The sequence below is a fragment of the Indicator indicator genome, chromosome Z (assembly GCF_027791375.1).
Source record: "Indicator indicator isolate 239-I01 chromosome Z, UM_Iind_1.1, whole genome shotgun sequence".
Classification (NCBI taxonomy): Eukaryota; Metazoa; Chordata; class Aves; order Piciformes; family Indicatoridae; genus Indicator; species Indicator indicator.
Window position 1 is genome coordinate 81,504,883 of NC_072053.1, and position 16,438 is coordinate 81,521,320.

Genomic DNA, 16,438 nt, shown 5'->3' on the forward strand with positions numbered 1-16,438 from the left:
CTTCTGGAACCCCTCAGGACCCTTGCAGCATGTGCTCACATCTTCACAAGACAGGTCAGGTGCTGATGATGATCTCCATCCCTACCTGATCTGCAGAAGATTGCATTCAGGACTGATGGGAGGAAAAAGATGTCTTTGAGGTTACCGATGGGAGACGTTTCTGCTCCTGGCAGCCCTGTCCACTGTAGGCACCTATCTGTACCAGTCACATGCAAGTGCTGCTCCTCAGAGCTGGTTTGGGTGCTGGCAAATTGAAGGTTCTGCTGCCCATTCCCCTTTGCAGTCTAAGACTGGACAGCTGTGACTGGTGTCTGTACTGCAATGTCCTCGGTGATTTGGGTGAACTTCGCTGTCTGCTTCCTGAGGCTTCTCAAGTGGTCCTCCAACAGCAGTGGCCTAGCTGAGCTACTGCTGCTGACAGCCCCTGTACAGAGAGTTAGCTTGTGATGAAGAGCACCCACACACAGCACTTGTCCTTCTGTGTGAAAGGCCTCCAGCAGCCCCAAGGAAAACACTGCTGGTGGTGCTTTCTGTTGGGATCCAACAGCAGAATCCACAGCAAGAGGTCCTGGAGGTCTCTGCCATCCCACATCCTTAGGTGCCAGAAAATGGGTCAGAAGCAGGCTAGTGTCACCTCTGGACACCTCCTCCAGGACATGCCTCCTCATCAGTCAAAGACTATGCAAGTCAGTGAGAAGTGGAAAGCTACCACCCACAGACAACAAAGTTCATGATGGAAGGACACTCAACAGAAGCAGAGCTGGAGACCACCACTGGCCCAATGCTAGCCAGAATGTGGTGCCAAGCAGCACCACAGCCTGCAGCAAACCATTGGGAAGAGTAGAGCAGGAAACCTGCTGCAGGACCTACATCAGAGTGACCACATTCATGGTTCTGTGCAGCTATGGATAAAGCACCTCTCCCCTAGCTGGGGTTATCTCCTAAGGAGCAGGGTCCTGCCTTGCAGGCAGCAGTTGCAGAAGTGAATCATAGAACTGTTGTGGTTGAAAGAGACCTTAGAGATCATCAAGTCCAGCCACTTGCCTAGGGCTCACAATCCCACCACTACTGCTAAGCTGCTGCCCCTAAACCACATCCCTCAGCACCACATCCACACTAGACACCTCCAGGGAAGATGACTCCACCACCTTCCTGAGCAGCCTGCTCCCTTTCTGTGGAGATTTTTTTCCTAATACCCAACCTGAACCTCTCCTGGCACAACCTGAGTTCTTTTCCTCTTGTCCTGTCACTTGCTGCATGTGAGAAGAGACCAATCCCCACCTCACTCCAACCTCCTCTGAGGTAGTTGTAGAGGGCAAGGAGGTCTCCCCTCAGCCTTCTCATCTAAAGACTGAACACCCCCAGTTCCCTCAGCTGCTCCTCCCCAGTCCTGTTCTCCAGACCCTTCACCAGCTCTGCTGCTCTTCTCTGGACATGCTCCAGCTCATTCTTGTAGCAAGGGGCCCAAAACTGAACCAAGCATTCCAGATGTGGCCTTACCAGTGCTGAGCAGAGGGGAAGCAATCAAAGCAATCATATCCCTAGACCTGCTAGCCACACTACTCCTGATACAAGCCAGGATGCCACTGGCCTTCTCAGACACCTGAGCACACTGCTGGCTCATATTTAGGCAGCCATCAGTCAACACCCCCAGGTTCTTCTCCGCCAAGCAGCTCTCCAGTCATCTATTCCCAAGCCTGTAACGTTGTGTGGGGTTGTGGTGGGCCACAACAGCCCCCTGACAGGAGGTAAACCGCTTTCAGCATGCTGAGGTACCCTAGGCATGTCCAGTTTGCAGACACAAAACCCTCAAGCAGGTTTAACTCAAGGCTGTTACACCAGCACATGGCCCAATACATCTGCACTGGAGAGGAGGTGATGCTCAAGCCCTGTGCTCTGCTTCACCCTAGTCTGCTGAGGACATGGGGTAGGTTTGGATGGAGCTTTGCTGAGTTATACCTAGTTAGCATCACATTTAACAAGGAGTTCCCCAGTTCCCTCCTCTCCTGCTGTGATTAATTCCAGCCCTGCAAAGATCAGTACCACCAACAGTGCCAGACAGACAAGGGCAGGTGGCATGGAGAGGTGGGGTGGAAGCTGGGCCCACACAACACCCACCCAGCCTCAGGGACTGATTTGAAATGCTGTTGTGATCGCAGGGTCAAAGCTGGAAGCCTTCTCAGAGTCTGTAGCATCAGCATTCTCCCTCAAGGTGAGATTTTAACATCTTGAAAGATGTTAAATTATCAGAAGTTGAAGAAAAAAAAAAAAAAAAAAAACAGTTGGTTTGAATGTCCTGTTGGAACTTTCCCTCCTGCCATAAATAATAATTGTGTACTAAAAGAATAATAGAATGGTTTTGTTTGGAGGAGGCCTCTAAGATCAAGTCCAAACACAACCTAACACCACCACAGGCATCAAACCATGTCCCAGTGTGGCCATGTCCACATATTTCTTGAACACCTGCAGGGATGGTGACTCCACCACCTCCCTGGGCAGCTTGTTCCACTCTTGCAGGAAAGAAACTGTTCCTAACATCCAATCTAAACTTCCCCTGGTGCAATTTCAGGCCATCACTTTAGAAAATAAATCACTTTATAAAATAAAGAACAAAGATATTGTTTTCAGCAGGTGGCTGAGATGTTGGGCTCAGTACTGGTTTTTCACAAAGGACATGGAGATTTATTTTTCCTTACCTCGTATGCTGCCTCAAGTCTCAAAGCTTCCTGCCAGCTTGACACCAGAACATGCCAGAGAGGATCTGTGTTATGAAAATCAAGCTTTAAAACACAGCAGATACTGATCCACCAGCTGGTATCTCAAAGCCAGACTTTGCACTTGGCAGAAAGCCACCAGTCAATAACCAAGTCAAGAAATGGGGACTTTGTCTCAGTGGTGTTGGACCACGTGCCTAAAGCAAGCATCTGGCTGCAACAGGGCAGGGAACCCCTCACCCTAAACGTGCTTCTCCCACTGAGGTGCTGGGTTTCCCTCTGCAGAGAGAGCTCCTGAGGCTCAGCAGAGAGGGTGGAGGGATATTCATGGTGTGGGAAAATGGTTTGTCTTCTTGCACCTGGCATATCCCTAGGCCAGGCAGAGCTAATGTTCTGTGAAGGAGCTCCTAGTGCTGAGAAAAAGCTGGAGAAGTCCCAGCTTTGGCTGAGGACACCAAAGCGAGTTCTTGAATGGGCAGAGGGCCAGCCCCAGGTGTTGTGCCTGCGACACTGGCAGGAGGCTGCCCAGCCTGCCTGCCTGCTGGAGCAGGAACTCAGCGCTGTGGGAAAAGCTCCAGCTGCAGGCTGTGGTTGTTATTGTTTCCCTCTTGTGGGCAGCGCCGCGTCCTTCAGCTCTCTCCTTCACCCCGGAAGCGGGAGCTTGGGATAAACATTAACCCAGCACAGAAACAACCCTCCCAGGAATGCCTCTTTCCGGGGCAGAGTGCCAGGCTGCAGGAGGGTATCCAATGTCTTTGCTGGGCGCTTGCAGGCAAGGGCTTAGCTGCAACATCTACAGGTAGTGGTGGCTCAGGTCAAAGATCCTTCCAACCCAGTGCCAGTCAGGGCCAAAAAGAGAGTGAAGAAAGGTAGCCTCCTGGCCTCTACCTGTTTGCAGCTCAGGAACTTACTGAGCCAGCAGTGGCTGTCTGTTTGGCCACTCTCCACCTGCCTCCAAAGCAGGTAAACCCTTGGTGGCCCCAAAGTCCTGCAACAACATGACCCACAGATTAGCTGCACATTCAGGGCAGCGGGAGGGAACCGAAACCACCCTTCTGAGGGTTGGAGCTGGTATCCCAAGGTTTAGATTTATGCAGAGACAGAAGGCTGTATTTAACAAGTGGTGTTTGCATACAGCACTTCTCAGGGCACAGACATGTTGGGTCCACAGGCAGAGGGAGCTACTGGACTGTGCACCCAGGTCCAACTGTTTGCCAACCACCACAGTTGGCAGTGGCAGCACAAATAAACCTACTGCACCTCATGCAGGGGTTCAAAAGGCTCCCAGCACTGACTGTCTCACAGTGCAGGTCTTGGAGAGGGACTTCACAGCATCATAGAATGGTTTGAGTTGGAAGGGATTTTCAAAGATCATTTAATGCCAACCACCCTGCCATGGCCAGGGATGCCTCCCACCAGACCACGTTGCTCAAAACCTCATCCAGCCTGGTCTTAAACATTTCCAGGGATGAGGCATCCACAATTTCTCTGGGCAACCTGTCCCTGTGCCTCACCACCCTCTAAAGAACGTCTTCCTAATGTTCAATGTAAGCTGTAATTTAAAACCCTTTCTCCTATCACCACAAGTCTTTACAAAAAGTCCCTCCCCAGCTTTCCTCTAAGCCCCCTTCAGGTACTGGCAGGCTGCTATTAGGTCTCCCCAGAGCCTTCTCTTCTCCAGACTGGACAGACCCAACTCCCTCAGCCTATCCTCCTAGGAGAGGTGCTCCAACACTCTGAGCATCTTTGTGCATAGAGACAAGCTAACCTCTCTGTCCAGCTGGCATCTTGTGACAGAAGTTCAGTGCTTTCCAGCAGCCCCGAAGTTTGTGGGGCAGAAGGGGAGTAGTGGCCACAAGGACATGCTAGCTTGGCTCCAAGGTGCAGGTCTGCATAAGCCTTGCAGATAATCTTTCATCCACATCTGAGGAAATGGCCCCAACCTGCACCAGGCAAGGTTTAGGTTGGACATGAGGAAAATTTCCTTCACTGCAAAGGTTCTCAAGCTTTGGAAGAGCCTGTCCAAGGAAGTGGGTGAATCACCATCCCTGGAGGTGTTTAAAAGAAGTGTAGATGTGGTGCTGAAGGACATGGTTTAGAACCAGACTTAGTAGAGTTAGGTTAGTGGTTGGACTCAATGATCTTAAAGGTCTTTTCCAACCTAAACAACTCTGTGATTCTATGATTCTAGTAAGGAACAGCCACAAGTGACTGGGTGTCTTTATGACCAGAAGAAATGGCCCTCAATGAATGCACATGTGGAACAAAACCAAGAGCTGGTGAAGACCCAACAGAAGAGAGAATTCCAGCAACCCAGAGATGTCCTTCCTTTCTGGTTTCAATTAAAAAATGATCTTCAGACTTTCCCAGCAGGGACAACATCTTGGCCCCTGTGTCTTCTTCACAAAAGTTTCTTTTTCAACATGTCATTACATACCAGATGTTTATTTATATACTGTAGACACACATCAGGCTCTAATAATTAATGTTCCAAATTTATTAAAAAAAGTCTAATAATTAATGTTCCAAATTTATTAAAAAAAAAAAAAAGAAAAGAAAACAAGGAGAGGGCAGCAGAAACTTCCAGGAAAAATACAGCTGTGAGTACACTTCTAATTTCCATGGTCTTGATTTAAAAGAAAATGACAGTAACAACAAATCTGTATTTGTGTGTGCCCATGCACTAACCAGTGTGAGTAAATTAGATTAGCAGCATCACCTCTGAAGACAAACCTTCTGCCTCCTGAGCTTCTCTAGCTAGCTGACATCACTTTAAAACCAGTGCATTTTTCTGAAATACCACTGAAATGCAGTGGTAAGACTCCAGTGAACGTCTTTTTTTTCTCCACCCACATTTCCAGTGTGGGCAGCTGTCAGTGACATGCAGAGGATCTACCTTGCTCTTGCCCATCCATCCCACTCTTCCCCAAACCTCATTTCCACTTTGATTACTTCCATACTGTGTGGCTGACCTCCACAGCCCTCTCCAAATTCAGGCCTTTGTATTTCTTTGAATCTACCTGATCTGTCCAGTAGGTTTAAGGCAGAGCTGAGGCAGACCACATCTCAGGTGAATAGAGGCTGGTGCTGTTTCCACTGGAACCTGTGACCTTGGCTGAAGCCCACCTGGATGAGAACAGTATGGGCTATGAATGCTTCTCTTCCCTTCCTCTGCAAGCTGACAACTCTTGACAGCTTTACAATGAAGTTTAAAGGAGGCCTCATCCACTGATTTGGCTTGGGTTCAAGGTCAGTAGAACACTACAGGTACAGCTGGAAACAAGCACAACAGGAAAGGAGGGCAGCAGGACCTGGCACCATGATAGGGAGAAGAAGCTGTATATATCTGACATACTTGGATCATCCTGGGTCTATGGAGGACTGAGCAGCACAGGCAGGCATTCAGCCCAGGGAACAGGTGAGCCTAGGAGGCTCAGGGGAGAAGGCAATCAGACCCCACTTGCAGTGAGGGGTACGTAGGGCATTTCTATGTGCTGGATTCATGGAGGCCAGCTCCTTGTTTCAGATGAAATTAATGTTTTTTCTCTAAAGAGTATCAAGCCATCTTTTTTTTTTGCTCCAGCCCAAGTGGTTTTCAGCTTTATCCCCAGACGGCCATACTCCATGAGTCAAACACCTTCAGTACTGGAAACTCCTGCAGGAAAGACCTCTTCCCTTCCCCATTATGAATGAGAGTCAGAGACTGAGATATCAGTGTGGAATCCTGGCACAGGAGGAGCCTAACTGAGGTAGAGACAGACAGCCACCTGCTCATCCTGGCCAAGCGTGAGGCGATCAGAAGACCCAGGTGAGCTCAGTAGTCAAATCTCATAACATTAGGCCCTGCCTGTTGCCAGGCTGTGGTTGGTTTCACACTGACAGGTTGTCTGGGGAGCAAACTCACCTCTGGAAGGCACAGCTCCCAAGACTTGAGCAAGACCCAAGAGCCATCTGGAGACAGTGTCATGGTTTAGTAACTGCAGTATTAAACACGTTCCCCTGGCAGGCTAGCCACTAAGTCACCATGCCTTCAAAGAGCAGGTTTCCTTCCTGACCAATTCAGAAGCTTGAGATACCAACAAGAGAGTGCTCTCAGTTAATTATTTCTGGTGATTTCACTTGTACCTGAAGATCTCTTTCAAGACCCCACCAGAAAGGTACAAAAGCCCTGGCTGGCTGGGTCCTTTGCCCCATACCAACTTTTGTCATGGTAGCACAGCTGGTATTTGTTATGGACCTTCAGCTGTAACCCCAAGCTAAACAGGACAGGGTGGGCTGAAGAGGGAGAAGTACAGAAGAGGATAAAGCTCCTTTGACACCTTGCTTCCTGAACTCCTGCTATGACCACCTTTCTCCCTCTGCTCTGCCTCCTACAGAGTTGCTACTGAAGACCTTCTGCAAGGTGGGAGGGAAGCAATGAGGAGCTCTGTTTTGGTTAAATCTCCTCTTCCTCTTCACTAACAACCTCCTTCATGTCCTGAGGCCTCTGCTCTGCTCTCTCTTTCACATAGGCTGCCTTGATCTGCTCCAGCTCACGCAGCTCGGCCTCCAGCTCTTCCCTGTGCACTGACCGCCGGTTCCTCAGCACTTTCATGGGGAAGGGATTTAAGTCATTGAAGGCAATGTTCATCAGCTTCCTGTGATGGAAAAAAAAACAGCTCTGGTGAATCCATTTACTGGCTGGTAACAGATGATAACAGACACCCCAAGTGCATCCTGGGGCAGGCAAAGAGTAGGCCCTCAGATTTCAGCCTGCTGCACTCAAAAGTCACCAAGCAGCAGAGTCCTAAAGGAACCACAGGCAACTGCTTCTCACACAAACACCAGCCCAGACAATGCTTTACACAGCCTTACACCACATCACCTTTCAAGGTTCAGCCACCAGTCAGGAGATGGTTGATCAGAAGCCAATTCTGATGGTCCCCAGAGGAGGGACATTGAACTCTCCTGATCACAGAAATCTTCCTCTGAGACACATGCTGCCATCAAAGGCTGTGAGTGGAGCTGCATCCCCAGACACCCCAACTACAGGATCACAGGACCACAGGATGTCAGGGTTTGGAAGGGACCCAAAGAGATCATCCAGTCCAACCCCCCTGCCAGAGCAGCACCATACAGTCTAGCTCAGGTCACAGAGGAACACATCCAGACAGGCCTTGAGAGTCTCCAGAGAAGGAGACTCCACAACCCCTCTGGGGACCCTGCTCCAATGCTCTGTGACCCTTACAGTAAAGAAGTTCTGCCTTGTGTTGAGGTGGAACCTCCTGTGCTGCAGCTTACATCCATTGCTCCTTGTCCTATCACAGGGAGCAAGTGAGCAGAGCCTGTCCCCTCCCTCCTGACCCCCAGCCCTCAGATATTTATAAACATTTATTAAATCCCCTCTCAGTCTTCTCTTTTCCAGACTAAAAAGCCCCAGGTCCCTCAGCCTCTCCTCACCAGGCAGTGCTCCAGTCCCCTAATCATCCTTGCAGCCCTCTGCTGGACCTTCTCCAGCAGATCCCTGTCCCTCCTAAACTGGGGAGCCCAAAACTACACAGTACTCAAGATGAGGTCTCACCAGGGCAGAGTAGAGGGGGAGGAGAACCTCCCTGTATCTGCTGGACACACTCTTCTTATACACCCCAGGATCCCATTGCCCTGTTGTCCACAAGGGCACACTGCTGTCCCATGGATAACTTGTTATCCACCAGGATTCCCAGGCCCTTCTCCACAGGGCTGCTCTCCAGCAGATCACCTCCCAACCTGTACTGGTGCAGTTTATTATTCCTTCCCAGATGCAGGACTCTGCACTTATCCTTGTTGAACCTCATTTGGTTCCTCTCTGCCCAGCTCTCAGTCTGTCCAGGTCTCACTGGATGGCCACACAGCCTTCAGGTGTATCAGCCAAGCCTCCCAGTTTGGTGTCGTCAGCAAAGTTGCTGAGCAGACATTGTCTGTCTGCCTGTCTGTCTGTGCCCTCATCAATGTCATTGATGAAGATGTTGAACAGCACTGGACCCAGCACTGATCCCTGGGGGACTCCACTAGTTACAGCTCTCCAGCTGGACCTGGCACCATTGATCATCACTCTTTGAACTCTATCTTGTAACCAGTTCCTATTCCACCTGTCTGTTCTTCCATCCTACGCTTCCTGAGCTTGCTCACTAGGATGCCATGGGAGACAGTGTCAAAGGCCTTGCTACCGTCAAGGTAGACTACATCCACTGCTCTCCCTGAATCTGCCCATTCAGTTATGGCATCACAGAATGCTATCAGATTAGTCAAGCATGATTCCCCCTTGGTAAATCCATGCTGACTACTCCTGATAACTTTCTTCTCTTCCAAGTGCCTTGAGATGCCCTCCAGAAGGAGCTGCTCCATCATATTTCCAGGGATGGAGGTGAGGCTGACTGGTCTGTAGTTCCCTGGAACCACTTTCTTGCCCTTTTTGAAGCCTGGAGTGACATTGGGTCTCCTCCAGTCCTCAGGCACCTCTCCTGTCTGCCAGGATTTTGCAAAAATGATGGAGAGTGGCAGAGCAATAACATCAGGCAGCTCTTTCAGCACCCCTGGGTGCACTCATCAGGGCCCATGGCCTTGTGAGTATTCCAATTTGTGCAACTGATCCTTAACCCAGTCTTCACTGACCAGTGGGAAATATTCCCTCCTCCAGGCTTCCTCTCCTTCATCCAGGGTCTGGAGCACACAGCTGAGAGAAACCCAGGAAGTGGCAGCACAAGCTCCAATTGCTGCAAAAAGAAACTTTTTGCTGCAAAAAGAAACAGACTTTGTGGCCTTCTCTGCTGCAGCATGCCAAAAAGAGTTGAAGTAGCACCATGAAGGGAAGGCCAAAGAGACAAACCGATCCCTGTCCCAGGAACCTGCCAATGCACACACACCTCTCTTAACAGACTGGTCACAACTCTTTTTAGGCTGACCTAACAGGCAAGGAAGCAGACACCCAGGACGGAGGGCTGTCTGCAGCCCCTGGTCCTACCTGCCATCGGTGATCATCCTGGTGAAGAAGCGCAGGTACTGGTAGATCTCCACACTGTCATGAATTCTGAGGATCTCCTCCTCGTTGTACTTAAAAATGGCAAGAGCGTAGCGGAAAATCACCTGGAGGGGTCACAGAATCAGAGAATGGTCTGGGCCAGAAGGGGCCTCCAAAGCTCATCCAGTCCAACCCCCTCTGCATCCTCAACTAGATCAGGCTGCCCAGAGCCCTGTTCAGCCTCACCTTGAATATCTCCAGGGAAGGAGCCTCAACCACTTCCCTGAGCAAGTGCAGTGTTCCACTACCCTCATGGTGCAGAAAACTTGTTCCTAACATCCAGTCTAAATCTGCTCTTCTCTAGTTTGAAGCCATTGCCTCTGGTCCTATCACTGCAGGCCTTTGTAAACAGTCTCTCTCCATAGAATCATAGAATCAGCCAGGTTGGAAGAGACCGCCAAGACCATCCAGTCCAACCTATCAGCCAGCCCTAGCCAATCAACCAGACCATGGCACCAAGTGCCTCATCCAGGATTCTCTTGAATGTCTCCAGCGATGCTGACTCCACCACCTCCCTGGGCAGCACATCCCAATGGGCAATCTCTCTCTCTATGAAGAACTTCCTCCTCACACCCAGCCTGTACCTCCCCTGGCACAGCTTGAGACTGTGTCCTCTCGTTCTGCTGCTGCTTGCCTGGGAGAAAGGACCAACCCCCACCTGGCTACAACCTCCCTTCAGGTAGTTGTAGAGAGCAATGAGGTCTGCCCTGAGCCTCCTCTTCTCCAGGCTAAACACCCCCAGCTCCCTCAGCCTCTCCTCACAGGGTTTGTGTTCCAGACCCCTCCCCAGCTTCGTTGTCCTTCTCTGGACACATTCCAGTACCTCAACATCTCTCTTGAATTGAGGAGCCCAGAACTGGACACAGGACTCAAGATGTGGCCTGACCAGTGCTGAGTGCAGGGGAAGAATAACCTCCCTTGTCCTGCTGGCTACACTATTCCTGATCCAGCCCAGGATGCCATTGGCTCTCCTGGCCACCTGGGCACACTGCTGGCTCATGTTCAGCCTACTATCAACCAGCACCCCCAGGTCCCTTTCTGCTGGCTGCTCTCCAGCCACTCTGTCCCCAGCCTGTAGCACTGCTTGGGGTTGTTGTGGCCAAAGTGTAGAACCCTGCACTTAGCCTTGTTCAATCTCATCCCATTGGCCTTTGCCCACCCATCCAGCCTGTCCAGGTCCCTCTGCAGGGCCCTTCTACCCTCTAACAGATGAACTCCTGCTCCTAACTTGGTGTCACCTGCAAACTTACTGATGATGGACTCAATTCCTTCATCTATATCATCAATAAAGATACTGAACAGGATCGGGCCCAGCACTGATCCTACCATCCTTCTTGGAGGCCCCCTTCAGGTACTGGAAGGCTGCTATTAGGTCTCCGCAGAGCCTCCCCTTTTCCAGGGTTGAAAGGTATTTGAGTTGGAAAGGTCTTAGGCAGCAGTGGGACCAGGCCCTCCTGGTGTAGAACATGAGGTGGGGCACACAGCACTCAGTATAGGCTGGAGACTGGGCTTCTCTTGCTCTCAGCAGGCCTGCAGAAGTACAGAGCTAGTAATAAGAGAACGACCCTAATTTACAACCTCAGAGCACAGCAGGTCCAAGTTCTCCAGTTCTGCCTATGCACAGGAGAAATGCAAGACTCTTTGTGTTCAACTCTTTGCCCATCTTCTGCTCCACCTATTTGTCATACTCTCAGCCATGTCTTGATCACAGAGCAGAAGACACCATGGCCTGTCAGAGAGCCATGCTGCACTCCCTGCTCAAAAAGGGGCAGGGATACTGTGCACAGCATCAGGGACAGGTCTGCCTATCAGCACACAACACAGAGGCTGGAAGACACCAAGGCACCCCCACCAAACAGGCAGGACAGGACAAGAAGATGGACCCCACAACTCTTTGACACATGCCTGTGCCCATCACCCTGCCATCATGCCACAGAGCAGGAGCTGTACCTTAGTTCCCTCGTACAAGAAGGCATCCCACACTCGCAGGAGGATGTCGCTGACCAGGCTGTCCACAAAGGCCACCAAAAACCAGTTGAAGGTGATGAGTGAGACATCAATCTGATACTGCTCAAAATGAGCCGTGAGGCGAGGCAGCTTCTCTGACAGAAGGTCCTTGAAGACTCTCTGATCTACCTAAAATTGACCAAAAAAAGAAAAAAAAAGAAAACAACAAAGTCCTAGTCAAGAGCAGTTCTGGTGCTGAAGGAGAGTTCTGGTGGTGAAGGGAAGGAGCAGTGCAACAGGACAGTGGCCCACATGTGTCATGGTAATCACTGATGCTGCCTTCTAGCCTAACCACACTCTAGGAGGAGCATTATAGAGATATAGCCAGGGAATGTAGAGATGCAACAAGGAAGGCCAAGGACCTCTTGGAACTGAATCTCGCTAGAGGGGTGAAAGAGAACAAGAAGAGCTCTTCCCAATACATCAATGACAAAAGGAAGAGCAGGCAAAAGCTGGGGCCACTACGGAATGAGATGGGAGATATGGGAGCTGATGATGCAGAGATGGCAGAGCTGCTGAATGCCTTCCTTGCCTCAGTCTTCACTCCTAAGATCAGCCTTCAGGAACCTCAGTCTCTGGAAGTAAGGAAGCAGAACTGGAGAGATGTGGGCATTCCACTGGTCAGTCAGGATTGGGTTAGAGATCTCTTGTACTGACTAAAGACAAACAAATCCATGGGCCTTGATGGGTGCACCCATGTGTGCTGATAGAACTGACTGATACTGAACCTCTCTCCATCATCTTTGAAAAGTCTTGGAGAACAGGAGAGGTGCCTGGTGACTGGAAGAAAGCAACTGTCACTCCAGTCTTCAAAAAAGGCAAGGAGGACCCAGGTAGCTACAGACCAGTCAGCATCACCTCCATCCCTGGAAAGAGGATGGAGCAGCTCATCCTGGAGGTCATCTCTAGCCACAGAATCAACAAGGTTGGAAAAGACCTCAAGGATCATCGAAGTCCAACCTGTCACCTTACACCTCATGACTACTAAACCATGGCACCAAGTGCCACGTCCAATCCCCTCTTGAACACCTCCAGGGATGGTGACTCCACCACCTCCCTGGGCAGCACATTCCAATGGCTAACAACTCTCTCCATGAAGAACTTTCTCCTCACCTCCAGCCAGCCTACACCTCCCCTGGTGCAGCTTGAGACTCTGTCCTCTTGTTCTGCTGCTGCTTGCCTGAGAGAAGAGACCAAGCCCCTCCTGGCTACAACCTCCCTTCAGGTAGTTGTAGACAGCAGTGAGGTCTCCCCTGAGCCTCCTCTTCTCCAGGCTAAACAGTCCCAGCTCCCTCAGCCTCTCCTCATAGGGCTTGTGTTCAAGGCCTCTCGCCAGCCTCGTTGTCCTTCTCTGGACATGTTCAAGTATCTCAGTGTCCTTCTTAAATTGAGGGGCCCAGAACTGGATACATGGAAGACAAGAAGGTTATCAGGAGTAGCCAACATGAGGAGAAACTTCTTTACAGTGAGGGTGATGGAGCACTGGAACAGAGAGGCTGTGCAGTCTCCTTCCCTGGAGACTTTCAACACCCACCTGGATGCATTACTGTACAGACTACCCTAAGTGATCCTGCTCTGGCAGGGGGCTTGGACCTGATGATCTCTGGAGGTCCCTTCCAACCTCCAATGTACTGTGATACTGTAACAGTACCCTCTGTCTCCTCATCCTTCCAAATTACTGAGCACTGTACTTGTGTTTTGCCCAGTGCAACCTGTGGAGCTGAAATAGAACCCTTAAGATACAAGCAGAGACATGTACATTCTTCTCACTCAGAGGACCACAGTCCTTCCCAACCTCACAGTGAGGAGAGAAAACACTGCCATGTCTTCCCACATCGGTCTTATTGGGATTTTATGTGATGTCACAGAATCATAGAATTGTTAGGGTTGGAAAGGACCTGTTATGGTTTAAAACTGTCTTTTTAATTTTTCTTCTCAAAGTTCAAGCAGAGAGAGAAGGTGAAGGAATGTAAATAAGTCACTATTGGGTGTGAGAAGGCAAAATAATGATTGTTCTAGACACTTCCATTGGAGAGGTAGAAATGCTTAAGAATCTCTACTCAAAACAAGGTTGGGGCAGTCTGAGTCTGAGTTCTCAGCTTGCTTGCTGGGCTGTCTGGCTGCTTCTTCTCTTCTGGCTGAAGATAACACACTGACCTTAACAAGCTAAGTCTAACAGCCTCTCTGCTTCTTGACTCTCTGCCTTCTGCCAGGGGGACCTGGGGGGATTCCTTCTGGCTGGGGGGGAGGCCCCTTGGGGAAGACCCCTTTGGGGGTAAGCAAAGGGAGCTTGGTTGTGCTTTTCTGTTGATTGTACATATTTGTAAATGTTGTGAATTGTGTCTATTTGTACATATTCATTGCATTTCATCATAGATTGCAGATTTTACTTGTAAATACAGCTTTCATTTGCTTCCAGACTGAGCCAGCCTGGTCATTGTCAGTGTGGGAGGGGGATTTCAGCTCTCACACCTCTCACACAGGACCTCCAGGATCATCCAGTTCCAACCCCCCTGCCATGGGCAGGGACACCTCATACTAGAGAAGGTTGCTCAGAGCCACATCCAGCCTGGCCTTAAAAGCCTCCAGGGATGTCACGAGCACCCAGCTGAATGACAAGGATTAAAACATGCCCAGCTCTGAATGACTGCACATGGCCCAACAGAATAAACACCTAGGACCCCTCTGACTTCACAACCAGGATCTGATCTTCTCACTTAGCTTCTCTTTGGGGTCATGAGTACTGCCTGTACTCTGCTGCTGGATGCATGAGCCAAGACAGAGAAGTGCAGCTGGTGAGGTACTTGACCCAGGTTTATAAAGAATAGAATCATGGAATTGTTAAGGCTGGAAAACACTTTGAAGATCATCGAGTCCAACCATAACCTAACTACCATGACCACAAAACCCTGTCCTGAAGTGCCACATCTACAGGCTTCTTGAACACCTCCAGGGATGGTGACTCCACCACCTCCCTGGGCAGCCTGTTTCAATGCCTGACCCCTCTCTCAGTTAAGAATTTTTTCCTAATTTCCAATCTAAACCTCTCCTGGCACAACTTAAGCCCATTTCCTCTCATCCTACCTGGGAGAAGAGACCAATAACAACCTCACTACAACCTCCTTAGGAGCAAAACCCAGATTTTCCCCTATGCCATACGTGTCATCCCACTTAGCTGTGGCACAGTGGTACAAATCAGAGTCTTTAAAATCTGATAGACCTACATCTCAAGCTTTCCACCAGCTCAGAGCTTTCACTTTATCAGGCCAACCCACAAAGCATCACCCTAAAGAATTCTCTTTCCACAGGTCTTGGCTAGACTTTCAGAGACCAGACATGAGGTTGGGAAGTCTTTCTACAACAGGCTCCCTCAGCTGACAGTCTTTTCTCACCACATGAAGGGGAGCCTCTGTGTCTCCAGTGTGCTATGCTTGCCCTGTCCATCACTATCTGTCAGGCATTAAGCATTGCCTATTAAAACTTACAGCTAACACTGCCAGCTGCAAATAAAACATTGTTCTATCTGCACAGGCATCTGGCTGCTTCCCCAGTCTGTGGGTTGGTCTTTCCACCAGCAACCCACTGTCCCAGTAAACACCAATCCATCAATTCAGCAGCAGCACCAGTCACTCCCAGCTGCTGATTCTTGGAGCCTCATCTACTGTGGGGGCCTCTTCTCTCTGAGAAGACCACACCATAAAGACACCAAGGTCACAGCAGGCTTCACCTAACTGGGCACTGCTAGGCGTGGGTGGTGTGGTCACACAACTATAATCCCATTGAACTGTATATCTCCGTGTCTGCCTGGGAGGACACAGGACCTCACATACAACCCATCTTGAAAACCTTGAGATTCAGTGACTTTGAACCAGGAGGGTACGTTACTCATGGAACATTTTACTTCAAAAGGACAGAGAGCTTTTTGATCTGCAAGGGTCTCCAAAGTCAGAACTAACACTGTACCTGATCATCAGCTGAGGCTTTCTGATCTGCAAGGGCCTCCAAAGTCAGAACTAACACTATACCTAATCATCAGCTGAGGCTTTCTGATCTGCAAGGATCCCAAAGCCAGAACTAACACTGTACCTGATCATCAGCTGAGGCTTTCTGATCTGCAAGGATCCCAAAGCCAGAACTAACACTGTACCTGATCATCAGCTGAGGCTTTCTGACCTGCAAGGATCCCAAAGCCAGAACTAACACTGTACCTGATCATCAGCTGAGGCTTTCTGACCTGCAAGGACCCCCAAAGCCAGAACTAACACTGTACCTGATCATCAGCTGAGGCTTTCTGATCTGCAAGGATCCCAAAGCCAGAACTAACACTGTACCTGATCATCAGCTGAGGCTTTCTGACCTGCAAGGACCCCCAAAGCCAGAACTAACACTGTACCTGATCATCAGCTGAGGCTTTCTGACCTGCAAGGACCCCCAAAGCCAGAACTAACACTGTACCTGATCATCAGCTGAGGCTTTCTGATCTGCAAGGACCCCAAAGCCAGAACTAACACTGTACCTGATCATCAGCTGAGGCTTTCTGACCTGCAAGGACCCCAAAGCCAGAACTAGCACTGTACCTGATCATCAGCTGAGGCTTTCTGATCTGCAAGGATCCCAAAGCCAGAACTAACACTGTACCTGATCATCAGCTGAGGCTTTCTGACCTGCAAGGATCCCAAAG

General features: G+C 49.9%; 1 protein-coding gene across 1 annotated transcript in view; it reads right to left on the reverse strand.

Moving 5' to 3' along the window:
• Window positions 1-7,149: 7,149 nt before the first annotated feature.
• TBC1D2 (TBC1 domain family member 2) overlaps window positions 7,150-16,438 on the reverse strand; it is a 36,724-nt gene continuing 27,435 nt past the window's right edge. The window contains exons 11-13 of the mRNA XM_054397662.1: window positions 11,701-11,886; window positions 9,694-9,815; window positions 7,150-7,351 (exon numbers count right to left, since the gene is read on the reverse strand). Coding sequence (XP_054253637.1) covers window positions 7,150-7,351; window positions 9,694-9,815; window positions 11,701-11,886 — 510 coding nt within the window. The remainder of the gene's footprint in view (window positions 7,352-9,693; window positions 9,816-11,700; window positions 11,887-16,438) is intronic.